Source organism: Patella vulgata, chromosome 8, assembly GCF_932274485.2.
Source record: "Patella vulgata chromosome 8, xgPatVulg1.2, whole genome shotgun sequence".
NCBI classification, from domain to species: domain Eukaryota; kingdom Metazoa; phylum Mollusca; class Gastropoda; family Patellidae; genus Patella; species Patella vulgata.
The window spans coordinates 42,917,323-42,933,507 of NC_065886.2; the positions used below are offsets into that span (position 1 = coordinate 42,917,323).

The window sequence follows — 16,185 nt, forward strand, 5'->3', positions numbered from 1 at the left end:
AAGTATAAAAAACGAAACGAAATATAGATCTGTATTTTAATCAGATTGACCATATTTCATTCATTCATTGTTTACTTAGCGTTGCACGGGTAAGGCCCTGCAAGGTTTCCATACAGGAGTTTCGTGAAACCCGGAAGCAACATTACACCAAACCCGGAATTTATAGTACAACGTCACCAGGCCTATTTAACTCCCCTGCTCCAGTTTCTCTTATACCCCAAATTTCAAGTTCAGGTCAGCAATAATGTAACTGCCAACACCGACAAACAAATAAAGGACAGTCACAAATGTATAAATAAATAATAAAAAATCAGAAAAACAAAGGAAAATCAACGTATCAAACTTATTATTCACAAATAAAATTAACAAACGTGTTTACCTCTAACCGATACGGCATTCCGGGTTTAAAAGTATCTTTAGAAGACGTGAATTCAATGTTGTAATAATTTGTCACAAAAACAATAGATGTGTTAGTTTGAGAGACTTTCATCCCAGTTGATTTTTCTGTAACACTAGCTTCAATATAAAGATGTTTTCCGTCTTCTGGAAACCATAAGGAACTCCTTGCTAGATCTTGTGTCGGAATCATGAATCTAGCCATTCCTTCCCTTGACAATCTGTTCGTCTGCAATATACAGAAACATAATACAGCGGGAGTGAATCCAGAAGGTGGGGTGTCTCTAGGTTTAATTTGGGCGAAAATAGCATTTACAGCGTCCTATTCTTTCCAATGTTCGTTGGTTGTCAGTCAATATGGAGATCCTCCCCCCCTCCTGCAATACTGTAATAATCAGAGTGACCTAAAACATATCTTCACAAACAGAAATTTCTTACTTAGCATTATCAAACTATATCTATGAAATCACACGATGTAAAAGATTTCTCTGGAATACACGGTTAATTATTTAAAGATAGGTTGCCGGGCAACAAAACTAAGTCGTCCGAGCAGTCAATAATAATCATTCTCTTAAAGAACTATATATACAGTAATAATATGCAACAAGAAATGAATGTGACTTAGAACATATCTTCACAAGAAGAGATTTCTTACTTAGCATTGTCAAACCATATCTATGAAATACACAGTTAATTGTTTAAAAACGAAAATCTAAAGCTTAATTGAAATGGAATTGTCTGGTTGGAAATTAGAGTCTGACCTGTTTTTTTTCGGGTAGTTTAAACAATGCTACATGTTCATCATTAACTACACCCATTCGAAGATCACAATGTCCCTCTACTACTTTACCATAAGAATATCTGGAGAAAAAAATAATCTTTATTGATCGAAATCAACGAAATTAAATGACCCTTTCAAAATTCAACACTTCATACCGTCCAAACTGACCCGAAGTTAAATCTTTAAAAGCAATGTCGGTCAAAAACATTCCTTAATAATAATAATAATAATAATAATAAAGATAGTTTGCCAGGCAACGAAACATACGCCCACAGCAGCTAAAAAAAATTTCTGTTGTAAATAAGTGGGGGAATTTATTTACAAGACAATTTCATACAGATCTCATTACAATTTTCGTCGTATGAGGGTTCACAAGGTTCTACAAACTGAAACTGTAGTATCAGCTAACCGTCCACCCTTCAAGTGCCTCAGTATTCAGATGTAACCTATAAAGAGACCCATCTAAGGGATGTAACTCTAATTACTTCTTGGTGTCTTCCTTAAGACCTTTCTCCCATTTGTATTTATCCATGCCGTATTGGGCATTGCCACATGGTGTCAGAAGCGCGGTGTAGGTAATTTGCTTTACTTTTCAATGGCAAACTTTCAAATCACACCACCAGACCCATTTGATTTCTCAAACCCGAAAGGATGGCCTAGATGGATTCGCAGATTCGAGCGCTTCCGTATCACATCCAAGCTGAACAACAAAGAAGGCGAAACGCAAGTAAATCAACTGATCTATCTTATGGGCACAGAAGCCGATGATATTCTGCCAACATTTTCTCTTAACCAAAGGGAGGAGAAGGATTACGACATAGTAAAGAAAAACTTTGACTCGTATTTTGCCGTCAGATGGAATGTCATATTCGAGCGTGCAAAATTCAATCAGCGTTGTCAACGTCAAGGAGAGCCTGTTGACAGCTTTATTACTGACCTGTACTCGCTTGCTGAAAACTGTAATTATGGTGCTTTACACGATGAAATGATTCGTGATAGAATCTTTCAGAAAAACTGACTCTCAAGAAAGCTGTAGATCGGACTAGGCAAGATGAAATCATACACAAACAACAGCCTGTTATTCACGGCAATTCGTCTTCAAATGATCGACCCCCAAACAAAGTTGAGGAGCTTCATGCACCAAAATTTAAAACTCACAAGCCTTTCAAGAAGATGAAAAAGAAACCTCAGCCTGAGAATCAAAATCCATGTATGTACTGTGGTCAAACCTCACATCCTAGAAGTCAATGCCCTGCAACACATTTCAAATGTAGAAAGTGTGGAAAACTAGGACACTGGAATAATGTTTGTCGCAGTTATCCAAGTCCCAAAAATTTGTCAGAAATTCAGTCAAGTGAACATCAGACTTACGCATTTCTGGGGAGCATTGGTCATAATAGCGGTGCCCAGCCTTGGAAAATTAGCCTACAGGTTAATTCTAGAGTCATCGAAGATTCAAAATTGACTCGGGAGCCGATGTTACAGTTATTCCACTGGAAGTATACAACGCTAACAATTTCCCCAAGCTCCGAAATAATGATAAAACGTCAATTGTGCCTGGTAACTCTGTCCTGTCTGTAGTTGGCAAATTTAGTGCTAATATGAAGACAATGAAAGGTGACAAATCAACTGTTCAAGATATCTATGTAGTTAAGGGGATAACCAGGGCCCTTTTAGGCCGACCGGCAATAGAAGCACTTAGCCTTATTCAGCGAATTGATGATATAGCTGACAAATGGTTAGATCATTATCCAAAATTGTTCAGATGTCTTGGTAAAATGGAAGGCGATTATACAATCAAGCTGAAACCCAGTGCTCAACCTTATGCCTTATCTACACCTAGACGCGTTCCGCAACCTTTGATGAATCTTGTCAAGCAAGAACTGAAGTCCATGGAAGAAAATGGGGTTATATCAAAGGTAGATGTCCCAACTACATGGTGTGCTGGTATGGCAGTAGTTCAAAAATCCAATGATCGGGTTAGAATTTGTGTCGACCTTACGAATTTAAATGAGAATGTTCTTCGTGAGAACCACCCTTAGCCAGCTGTAGACCATACCCTAAGTCAATTAAGTGGTGCGAGGATTTTCAACAAACTTGATGCCAACAGTGGGTTTCACCAAATACCACTCTCACATGAGTCTGCATTATTGACCTGCTTTATTACACCATTTGGGCGCTACTGTTTTAACCGCCTACCATTTGGTATATCTTCAGCACCGGAACACTTCCAGAAGCGAATGCAAAGGATATTGGATGGCTTAGATGGCGTTGTCTGTCAGATGGACGATATTCTTATATATGGCACGGACACTGCTGACCACGACAGAAAAGTGGCTGCTGTCTTACAGAGACTGCAGAATGCTGGTGTTACCTTGAACTCAGAGAAGTGCCAGTTTGCCCAAAAGACGATAACATTCCTTGGTCATGTAATTGACAGTTCTGGACTTAATCCAGATCCCAAAAAGATTACCGCCATTACAAGTATGCTGCCTCCGAAAAATATTTCTGAAGTCCGCAGGTTCCTGGGTATGGTAAACCAACTTGCAAAGTTTGTTCCCAATTTAGCCGAGAAGACACAGCCATTGAGAGAAAGAGAACTTCTTCTTAAAGATAGGACATGGATTTATCAGTTAGATCGAGGCTAATTGATAGAGTGTACTTAGCGAGGCCGCTGTAGAGCGTTTCCGTATGCCAATGAAAACTTTACTTGATAATCGAGATATGTAGGTGGAGTTAACGCCTGTCAATCAAACGATCAGTCAAGGTGAAGACGCATTTCGCTACCATTTCTAGTCAAATATTACAACGATGATAACTATGTTCAGAATAAAGTAATTTGACTGAAATTTTCAATATATTCTTTTTTCATCATCTACTTTTGAACTGTTATAGCAAGAATGGCCAACTCTCTATAAAAATCTCCCATAATGTATCTTTAAGAATCAGTTATGTTCTGCTCCTGTTCTTGGACATTATGATCCGCGGGCAGAGACCGTTGTCTCAGCAGATGCCTCATCGTTTGGATTAGGTGCGGTATTGCTTCAGAAGGACCCCAAGGGACAATTCAAACCAATAGCCTATTGTCCGAGGTCCATGTCAGAAAGTGAACGTCGCTATGCGCAAATAGAAAAAGAAACGCTAGCCATTACTTGGGCATGTGAGAGGTTTCGTGATTTACTCCTTGGGGAACAGTTCCACGTTCAAACGGACCACAAACCACTTTTGCCGTTACTTGGAAGCAAGCCACTTGATCAACTCCCACCAAGAATACAACGTTTCCGCATGCGTTTAATGACATATTTATTTTCTATATCTCATGTTCCTGGAAAGGATCTCCTTTCAGCTGATGCGTTATCAAGATCACCAGTTGATCACAGCCTAACAACTAATGAGAAGCATCTTTTGAATGATACCAACATTTATGTTCACTCCGTACTTGCAACCTTACCTGCCACTGATCGTCGACTAGATGAGATTCGACAAAAGCTTCAAGAAGATCCATTGACCAAAACAGTTATGTCTTATTGCTCATATACAAGTCATTACCTACTAATCTACGAGGATACTGGCCTTACCAAGCCGAACTCTCTGTACTAGATGATTTGTTACTAATGGGTCAATGACTGGTAATTCCAGCATCCATGCAATTGGAAATGCTAGAGCTACTACACAATTCCCATCAGGGGATTACCAAATGCAGAGCCAGGGCAAAGGAATCTGTTTGGTGGCCCGGTATTAGTTCACAAATAGAACATGCTGTGCTCAACTGTAGGAAATGTTCACGTTACAGACCAAACTCCACAGAACTTTTACTTTTTCCGGACAACCCTATTCGACCGTGGTCAAATGTTGGCACAGACCTTTTTGAATTCCAATCAAACCAGTATTTGATAGTCATGGATTACTATTCCAAGTATATTGAAATTGCTAAACTCACCAGTGCAACATCTTCGAGTGTGATCAATCATCTCAAATCAATTTTCGCAAGACACGGGATTCCAGATATTGTCATTTCCGACAATGGCCCACAATACTCCTCTTACCTTTTCCAGACATTTTCAGAAGATTATTGTTTCACCCACATCACTAGCAGTCCCAGATTCCCTCAGAGCAACGGGGAAGCGGAACGTGCTGTAAAGACAATCAAGCAGATGCTGATAAAATCATCAAATCCTTACTAATCGTTACTGTCATATAGAGCTACACCGCTCGAAAATGGGTACAGTCCTGCTCAGTTATTGATGGGGAGGAACTTGAGAACTACTCTACCAGTTCATCCATATAAACTTCAGTCCAAATTACCTCCATCCAGTTATGTGAATCAATCCACAGAAAAATCTCGCATACGTCAGAAGCTAAATTTTTACTCTCGTCATCGAGCTCGTGAACTCTCACCTCTGACAGCAGGAGATAAGGTACTCATTCGAGATGACAGTAATGGTGTACGAGATGGCACTATAGTCCAATCTGCAGGGACTCCAAGAAGTTACTATATCAAAACACAAGATAAGAAAACTCTTTGTCGGAATAGACATCATATTGTTCCAGTACCCCAGTCAGGTCAAACTGAAACTTCAATAGTTCCAGAGCCAGCCAAGTGGATACATTTGCAGATCTGGAAGACTTTCTTTAAAACCAAATAGACTTGATCTTTAAGCTTATTTTGAGTGACTATAGACAAACAAATTGTTTATGTTCAGCAGATACATATATTTAATTATGTTGTAAATCTTAACCATGGGGGATGTAGTATCAGCTAGCCGTCCACCCTTCAAGGGCCTCAGTATGCAGATGTAACCTATAAAGAGCCCCATCTAAGGGATGTAACTCTAAGGATTTAATAAAGCACGTGTCTGCCAAGTAAACAAGTGTAATTACTTTCTGGTGTCTTCCTTAAGACCTTTCTCCCATTTGTATTTATCCATGCCGTATTGGGCATTGCCACAGAAACAAGGCTGTTTCGTTTTACTAATACAAAAAAAGTATATAAATTTTATACAGATCGGGTTATAACTTTTGTCATTCGAACGTTCACAAGTTCAACAAAGTAAAACAAGGGCCATAAATTTAGAAGTAACTGACAGTTTTTCTCGTATTTTTTTTAAGAGGAAAAGTACATCGTGGTTGGCTTATTTCATTTAATCAGTAAAAAAATATGTACCTGATCAGACATAATAATTGTATAGCAATAATATTTTTATCAGTCAGGAGGTAATTGGTAGTTGAATGGCTAACCGGATGTGGACAGTTTGCTAGACACGGGATACACTGGATGTGGACGTGACCTGCCTGTGTTTTTGTTACCCCTGAGCGATCGTCATGTTTCTTTTTCAAATTTAAAACAGTTATGGCGGTCGTTTAGGGTGTTACCTTTTTTTATTTAATTATTTCTGTAGCTTTGTAATCGGAGTTCAGCTTTAAGGGGGTTTAAACCATGAAAATCAGACATTGTCCAAGAAATGTTAATCATGATCATCAGCTTTAATATAAATTCTCTTAAAATATAAGTTACTAAGAAAAATAGAAGTTTCTTTAATATCTTACTTTGCTTCAACGTTAATGTTTATATAACGAAGCGATTTCTTCATAATCGTCATCTCTGGTTTAATCTCAACATTAAATGTGGGTAAAACTGAAAATAACGAGGAAAAATAATTTGAACCAGCGGTTGCCAGGCAAGATACGCCCACATTTTGCAAGAGATTGATAGAGAACAAACTAAAAATAAAACATGATTTTTCGTACAATCAGGGGCCATAATCCAGTAAGTAATCGTCTGAAACACGCTCAGTTTCATTTTGATTTTCCCGAAATTCGAATTCCACCTTCATTACGGTGCAACGGTGATATATTGAAACAGTTTCTAAACTTGGTTAAAAATTGTGACCTCTAAAGGGACCACTAGCTAAAAATGCGATTTTTCGTACAATCGCGATCCATAATCCAGAAAGTTCCGGTCCGATTTGCGCGAATATCGACAGGAACTGGGATCGTTGGTTCATAAGCATACATTTCAGGTTTCATCAAAATCGGATACAAATTGTGACGTCTGGAGTGTCCACACGCTAAAAACCTGATGTTTCGTACAATCAGGGACTATAATCCATGATGTTATGCCAATATCGACAGGAACCGAGATCTTTGGGAGATAAACCTATATTTGAAGTTTCGTCAAAATCAGATAAAAAGTGTGACCTGTAGACTATCCACAAACAAATTGTGGATTGACGGACAGGGGCGACGACAATATACGTCCACATAAAAATGTGGGCGTATAAAAAGTATCTAGGTTTGAAATGGCAAGAAAGTTGTACTCAGCAGTATCTACGTCGTCAAGTTGTTTATAAACGATTGCCGCCATAATTAATTTAATTGGTTTTCCCCTATTCATGCACTTCAACGCGACCCTATCAAGCTTTGCGTGTAGTAAGCGCCCAGCAAGGTCATCGGTATGTGTGAAGGGGCTGTAGGAAAATAATACAAGCGGTTGCCCTGCAAGATACGCCCACATTTTGCAAGAGATGGACAGAGAACAAGCTCAAAAAAAGAAGTGATTTTTTCGTACAATCAAGGGCCATAATTCAGGAAGTTATGATCCAATATGTGCGAACCAAGATCTTTGGGTTATAAATATGTATTTCAAGTTTCATCAAAATTGGATCAAAATTGTGACCTCTATAGGGTCCACAACCTTGATATACCATATTTTTACGCTTTTTGAGAACGAACAGCGGCCATTTTGTCTGTCAATTTTGGGCCAATTTTCACGAAATACGAACTCCGTCGTCCTTAGGGTGTAACGGTGACATAATAATACGATTTTTTAAATCTGATAAAAATTATGACCTATATAGAGCCCACAAGCTAAAAACGCGATTTTTCGTACAATCAGGGACCATAATTCAGGAAGTTAAGGTCCGATATGCGCGAATATCGAAAGGAACCGAGATCTTTGGGTTATAAAATTACATTTCAAGTTTCAACAAATCAGATAAAAATTGTGACCTCTATAGGGTCCACAACCTTGATATACCATATTTTTACGCTATTTGAGAACGAACGGCGGGCATTTTGTCTGTCAATTTTGGGACGATTTTCATGAAATTCGACCTCAGCTGTTTTTAGGGTGTAACGGTGATATAATAAAACGTTTTTTTTAAATCGGATAAAAATTATGACCTCTATAGGGTCCACAAGCTAAAAACGCGATTTTTCGTACAATCAGGGGCCATAATTCAGGACGTTACGGTACGATATGCGCGAATATCGAAAGGAACCGAGATCTTTGGGTTATAAACTTACATTTCAAGTTTCATTAAAATCGGACAAAAATTGTGACCTCTATACGATCCACATCCTTGATATACCATATTCTTACGCTATTTGAGAACGAACGGCAGCCATTTTGTCTGTCAATTTTGGGCCGATTTTCACAAAATTCGAACTCAGTCGACCCTAGGATGTAACGGTGATATAATAATACGTTTTTTTTATATCGGATAAAAATTATGACCTCTATAGGGTCCACAAGCTAAAAACGTGATTTTTCGTACAATCAGGGGCCATAATTCAGGAAGTTACGGGCCGATATGCGCGAATATCGAAAGGATCCAAGATCTTTGGGTTATAAACTTACATTTCAAGTTTCAACAAAATCGGATAAAAATTGTGACCTCTTTAGGGTCCACAACCTTGATATACCATATTGTTACGCTATTTGAGAACGAACGGCGGCCATTTTGTCTGTCAATTTTTAGGCCGATTTTCACGAAATTCGAACTCAGTCGTCCTTAGGGTGTAACGGTGATATAATAATACGTTTTTTTAAATCGGATAAAAATTATGATCTCTATCGGGTCCACAAGCTAAAAACGCAATTTTTCATACAATCAGGGACCATAATTCAGGAAGTTACAGTCCGATATGCGCGAATATCGAAAGGAACCGAGATCTTTGGGTTATAAACTTACATTTCAAGTTTCAACAAAATCGGATAAAAATTGTGACCTCTATAGGGTCCACAACCTTGATATACCATATTTTTTACGCTATTTGAGAACGTACGGCGGCCATTTTGTCTGTCAATTTTGGGCCGATTTTCACGAAATTCGAACTCAGTCGTCCTTAGGGTGTAACGGTGATATAATAAGACGTTTTTTTAAATCAGATAAAAATTATGACTTCTATAGGGTCCACAAGCTAAAAACGCGATTTTTCGTACAAACAGGGGCCATAATTCAGGAAGTTACAGTCCGATATGCGCGAATATCGAAAGGAACTGAGATCTTTGGGTTATAAACTTACGTTTCAAGTTTCAACAAAATCGGATAAAAATTGTGACCTCTATAGGGTCCACAAGCTAAAAACGTGATTTTTCGTACAAACAGGGGCCATAATCCATGAAGTTTTGATCCGATACATGCCAATATAGAAAGCAGCCGAGATTTTTTTGGGATAAAGCTATATTTCAAGTTTCGCCAAAATCGGACAAGAATTGTGACCTGTAGAGAGTCCACAAACAAATTGTGGACGGACGGACGGACGTCCGGACGGACAGGGGCGACGACAATATACGTCCACATGAAAATGTGGGCGTATAAAAATTTCATGGATAATTTAATGGATACTTTAATTGCTGTGTTATAACACATAACACAGTTGTTATAATCACTCTACTAAACTGTACAACCAAATATCTATTTATAAAAAACATAACACAGGGGTACGAAACAATATGTGGGGAAAATAAAGAAATGCGCATGTATGTCAAGATGTGGTATTATCATTATATATATTAATAATATTCATTTCAATATTACTCTACGCGAATTTCAAGAAGAACGCGAAGACAATATATGCAAATTTCAAGAAGAACCCGTGGACAATATACACAAATTTCAAGAAGAACGCGTGGACAATATACACAAATCTCAAGAAGATCGCGTGGACAATATAGGCAAATTTCAAGAGATCCCGTGGACAATAAGAAGATCACGTGATACAATAAAAGGAAGTCCGGAAAATGTCACTTGGCATTAGACCTGGCGAATTTTTCTTTTTAAAAGATAAAAAGTAAACATCAATATTATTCTTTCTCCCACCAAAGAAAGAACATTTCATTTGTCTCCCATTTCATAATATTGTCTTCTCCAGCTAAAGTTGTTTAATATATTGGCCTCGGTTAATTTAAAACAATCGTTCATAATCGAATTCTGATGTAGCAAGGGTTAATAAGCTGATGCACGTGATCGAGAATATGTAGAATTGTGAACGAATCACTGATGATATGGGAGACATAAATATATAATCAGGTTTGAATTTGAGGTGTACATAAAAATCAAATACCGGTAGGAAACTTTACATACCATATTCTTTAACCTCAAACTCTACGGTCTGTTGAACTCCCTCCTGAAAAACATCCGAACAGTTTCTCTTAGCACTGTTACACATAGTTAATGCCTCTGAACGAAATTTGCCATTTTTGGACTGATATATTTTTTAGAAATTGAACTTTCGCAATATTGATGTTTGCAAGGGATTCCACATCCCTCAAGTAACATTCAGAGACTTGAATTAGTAGAATACCAATTCCATGCTCGAAATTTTACCATACACTTCATTAATTATATTAACTTACCATTTCCTGGTTTGTTTCACGGAATGATTAGAAAAAATAACTCACGTCTCCAACAAAAGATGCTGATATATTCCACACTCCTAGTTGAGCTTCTTTTGGAAGAAAGAAAGTTTTACCATTGAAAGCTTCTTCACCAGGATATGTCATTCTGTCTAGTATGATACCATTAGGGCTCTGAAAAAATGATGAAAATCATGATCAGAACCGTGGCGTATTTAAGATGGGTCATATTGAGCCATTTGCCTACTACTCCAATTTTGGACTGGCAATCTCCCGTTTCGCCACAAATGAACCCAAATATTCTTTCTCCAAAACAGTTTTCGAGGGCCTTTCCCCTTTAATACCAGTCGACACCAATACCAAGTTTTGAGCATTCTGGAAACACGCGACCGCCCGTGCACAGGGGCGGATCCAGAAGGGGGTTTTGGGGGTCGAACCCCCCCCCCCCCCCCCTGCTCAGCTACATAATTTTTTTTTGTAAATCAACACTTTTTATGAGAAAAGTATCTCGGCCGTGTGCTTGTGTGCTTTATCCTTTATCGTCAGTTGTGGGACAGGATGGGCACTAAAAGCACGAAATAATAATATAGACATTTTGTGATATCACAATTAATGCTTTGCATCCATGAAATTGAATCACAATGTCATTGTATTAATTCATAATAAATATTGACGTCAAATCAGGTGTTGAATTTCTCTGTTTAAAAAGCTCAATGTGTATGTATATACGCCAAAATGACGATAGAGACCATGCGGGAGGAGGGGAGGTACATTGTCTCAGGAACCTGGTAAACCCCCTCCTGCAAAAATTCCTGGATCCGCCCCGGGTGCAACCCACAAAATAGCTCTACGACTGTCATCATTCTTGATATACCTGCTCCAGATCGCGTATTTCGTCAGAATAAAATTTTGTCGATGGGGTCAATTTATTTTTTGACCAGGAACTGGTCCCCTAGCGTACTTGTTCATTTGACTTACTGTGCATCAATTACAGGATTTCGATTTGTAATATGACGTCACTATTCTAAGATAGTTGTGATGACGCCCCACTCGGTTCCTGGTCCATGCCTGTACTTGTTATTATTAACATACTTACTGTAATGTCAACTCTTACAGATCTTGTTGTTGGACTTTGATCCTCATTAACAGCCAAAATACGATATTTTACTGCAAAACAATCAAATACTAATTTATACGTCTGCTTGGGATTTAAATTGTAATTGTGACCTTGGAATATATCCAAAATAATAACAATCCTTTTCGCATAATTTGTGACATAGAGTAGACGTCAAATGTCAAAATACTATAGTGGCATGAAAACTTACAAAGATAGATTGCCAGGCAACGAAACATACACCCACAGCAGCTAAATCGTTCGGGAAGTCAACAAGTGTTGTTGCATATTTTTGCTTTTTTCGGTAATGAAAGATTTTTAATACACTAAAATCTGATTAAGAGTAACAACTCATGAAGTAATTATCAGAAAACCATTAGAATTTGTTTGGTTTTTATAAAGTTCTGCCCCATGCTAACGCTTAGTATACAAAACTTTTAATATCATGGATTTAGCTGTTCAAGTCATAAAAATTTACTTGTTCGGATCAAGACCTTAAACATTGTGTATAAATTTAAAGTCAATTGGATATTAATTTTAGCCTCTAGAGCATCCACAAGATTTTTCAAAGGGATCAAGGGCAATAACTCTGGCAGTAATTATTAAAAATTGCCGAAAATGAATAGACTTCTTCGTATCTTGTTCGTATCAAGATCTTAAACTCTGTGTATCAATCTGAAGTCAATCGGACGATAACTTTAGCCTCTAGAGCGTCACAAGATTTTTCAAAGTGATCAAGGGCCATAACTTTGGCAGTAATTATCGGAAATCTTTGAAAATCAAAAGGATTCTTCGTCTCTTGACCTCAAACACTGTGTATAAATTTAAAGTCAATCAGATATTAACTTTAGCCTCTAGAGCATCCACAAGATTTTTTGAGGTGATCAAGGGCCATAACTCTGGCAGTAATTATCGAAAATCACTGAAAAATGAATAGACTTCTTCGTCTCATGACCTTAAACACTGTGTATAAATTTAAAGTCAATTGGATATTAATTTTAGCCTCTAGAGCATCCACAAGATTTTTTTCAAAGTGATCAAGGGCCATAACTCTGGCAGTAATTATTTTCAGTAATTGCTGAAAATCAATAGGCTTCTTCGTCTTATGACCTTAAGCACTGTGTATAAATATAAAGTCAATCGGATATTAACTTTGGCCTCTAGAGCGTCCACAAGATTTTTTGAAGTGATCAAGGGCCATAACTCTGGCAGTAATTATCGAAAATCACTGAAAATGAATAGACTTCTTCGTCTCATGACCTTAAACACTGTGTATAAAAGTAAAGTCAATCTGATATTAACTTTAGCCTCTAGAGCATCCACAAGATTTTTTGAAATGATCAAGGGCCATAACTCTGGCAGTAATTATCGGAAATCGCTGAAAATCAACAGACTTCTTCATCTCATGACCTTAAACACTGTGTATAAATTTAAAATCAATCGGATATTAACTTTGGCCTCTAGGGCGTCCACAAGATTCTTTGAAGTGATCAAGGGCCATAACTGAAAATGTATAGGCTTCTTCGTCTCATGGCTTTAAATCCTGTATATAAATTTAAAGTCAATCGGATATTAACTTTTGCCTCTGGAGCGTCCACAAGCACCGACGGGCGGACGGACGGACGGACGGACCGACGGACGGACGTGGGCGACGACAATATACGATCACATTTCAATGTGGGCGTATAAAGATGGTTACAGATTCAAATGAGTTATACATAAGGTACTTGGTCTGGGGTACTAAAATAAGCTTACAGAAGTTAAGACACCCATAGACGCCAAGTCGCTCTAATAATGCCTGTTTAAATAATTCACAAATTGTAAAAACACACTAACCGGTTTCTCTAGGTTTATAAATTGGCTTATCTGTCTGTATCATAATATGGCCGCTAGTTCTGTCAACAGGGATGGAATGGTCCTGTTTAGGTCCATCCATATCATCACGAACTTCAAAAGACACTATGGATTCTGTGGGGGGCAAATCCGACGAATTAATGCGAAACGTTGTGTTCTGAACCCCATCTGAAACACGAAAGTTATTATTTCTAAGTATGATACAGAATCTTGAAGCTGAAGTTTTCATGTTTTCAAGCTTATTATTAAGTTATATTGAATCTTTTAGATTGGAAGAACTGCATAATATTTCCACCCTTTTTTCGGATGTACTTTATACCGCAAAAATCCGAACCGAATCTGGAAAATACCAAAAACGCTCCGAAAATACCCGAAAACCACTAAATACCGAAAAACCAATAAATATCGAAAACATTACACTAATTACCTAAAAAACCCTAGGCCAAACATAACATTTTTTAGGTAGATCTTGGTTTAGGATAGGCTGCGCATCAAAATAGTAAAAACTCTAGTTCCGTAATGGGTCAAGCTAGGCCATGCATAAGTATTGTGGGACACTCTAGGTTGGTCATGGATCACAATAGGTCCCACATTAGACTTGTTAGGCACTGTAGCTGAGTCATCGGTAAGGCTATGCCACTTTTAAAAAATACGGGGCACTCTAGGTAGGTGATGGGTTAGGGTTTTTTCAGCCAGCCATTTCTCCTGTTTACACCATTCAGCACAGCACTTTATAAAACATCCCAATGCAGGCTGCAAGCACTCTTGGGCGGCTTTTGATCTTTTAGTATTTGGTATTCAGCAGTCAACCGATCGTCGATATGTCTGAACTTTACCTTTTTCTATCTTTATTTTCTGTTCTTGTTTTTGCTCCGGTTTCTCGCCATAACTCAGTATTAAATGTACTGTTTGTGATTTCGTCACATCTGAAGCTGATATAGTTACAACGTTATCCGTATCTGTGCGAAATATCTTGGGTGTTATAACGACATAATAAAAACTGAAATGAAAGGTAATTCTTGTAATTTAAAAGCCAGATTTATCTCAAAATTTAAAAAAAAAAATCATATCTCATTTTGAACTAACGGCTGTTACTATAAAATAATTAAGTGCAAAATAAAGAATGACACTGGTACAAGCTATATCCATATACATGTATATAAATAATCTAAAGGTAATTTGTCCTTGTTTCACGTTTTTGTAAGTAGTATGTTTTATGTATATCTCTCTGTTTTGGTGCAGTCATCTTTTGTATTATAATTCCATCATGTTTATTTTATACCTATTGTGCATCCTTCTCTTTTTATTTGTTGTGCTGTCATCTTTGTATTATACTTTTTATGAAGGGCAGAGATGGAAGAAATGATTCTGCAGCCTAATCATTTAACCATCTCAAATAAAGTTTTATATTATAATTATTATTATTACGTGCACACCAACATATACACTGGACTAGACGCTTTTCATGCCAGACCCTCCGTCCTTCCCACAGATAAGAGGAAACCACAGTGGAAAATCGTGATGAACATCGTGATCGAATCCCGACCACGTGGTTAGTAAGCCAGAGCATATATGACTTTTGGTCTGGAGTATTGTGCCTTTAATCTACGTGAAATCCACAAATGAGAACTGGTCTCGGGTGTTCTACTTAAAGATACGTTCTATAAGATTTAGATAAAGAACTGGCTGTTCTTGCTTTCATAGCTCAATAACAGATAATTAAAGATAGATTGCCAGGCAACGAAACATTCGCCCACAACAGCTAAATCGTCCGATCGGTGGACAAGGGTTGTCGCATATTTATTCCTTTGTTATAGGTAATTGGGGGTCTTTACAAGACAGTTCCATACAGATCAGATTATAATTTTTGCCATTTGAGGGTTCACAAGGTTCTACAAACTGAAACAAAGGTCTCAACTCTGGAAGTAATCTACAGAAATTGTTGAAATTTGACAGGCTTTTTCGTTTTACTAATTTAAATAATGCATCTAAATTTCATACAGATCAGATGATCACTTTTGTCATTCAAACATTCAAAAGGTTCACAACCGCCATAACTCTAGATATTATTGAAACAAAGGTCATAACTCTAGAAGTAATAAACGGAAATTGCTGAAATTCAATAGGATTCTTCTCTTTACTAATTTAAATGACGCATGCAAATTTCATACAGATCGGCAGATGACTTTTGATGTTAGAGCGTTCACAAGGTTCAATAAAGTGAAACAAGGGCCATAAATCTAGACGTAATAAACGGAAATTGCTGAAATTCAATAGGCTTCTTTGTTTCACTAATTCAAATAATGCATATAAATTTCAGAAAGATAGGATGATAACTTTTGGCGTTAGAGCGTTCACAAGGTTCAACAAAGTGAACAAGGGCCATAACTCTAGACGTTA

At 37.6% G+C, this 16,185-nt stretch overlaps 1 protein-coding gene across 1 annotated transcript in view; it reads right to left on the bottom strand.

The window, feature by feature from the left end:
- LOC126830641 (complement C3) overlaps positions 1-16,185 on the bottom strand; it is a 76,304-nt gene that overhangs the window by 46,565 nt on the left and 13,554 nt on the right. Inside the window, exons 2-9 of the mRNA XM_050561042.1 lie at positions 14,622-14,785; positions 13,768-13,953; positions 11,914-11,984; positions 10,863-10,991; positions 10,546-10,588; positions 6,725-6,812; positions 1,158-1,257; positions 380-625 (exon numbers count right to left, since the gene is read on the bottom strand). Of these exons, the coding sequence (XP_050416999.1) occupies positions 380-625; positions 1,158-1,257; positions 6,725-6,812; positions 10,546-10,588; positions 10,863-10,991; positions 11,914-11,984; positions 13,768-13,953; positions 14,622-14,785 (1,027 nt within the window). The remainder of the gene's footprint in view (positions 1-379; positions 626-1,157; positions 1,258-6,724; positions 6,813-10,545; positions 10,589-10,862; positions 10,992-11,913; positions 11,985-13,767; positions 13,954-14,621; positions 14,786-16,185) is intronic.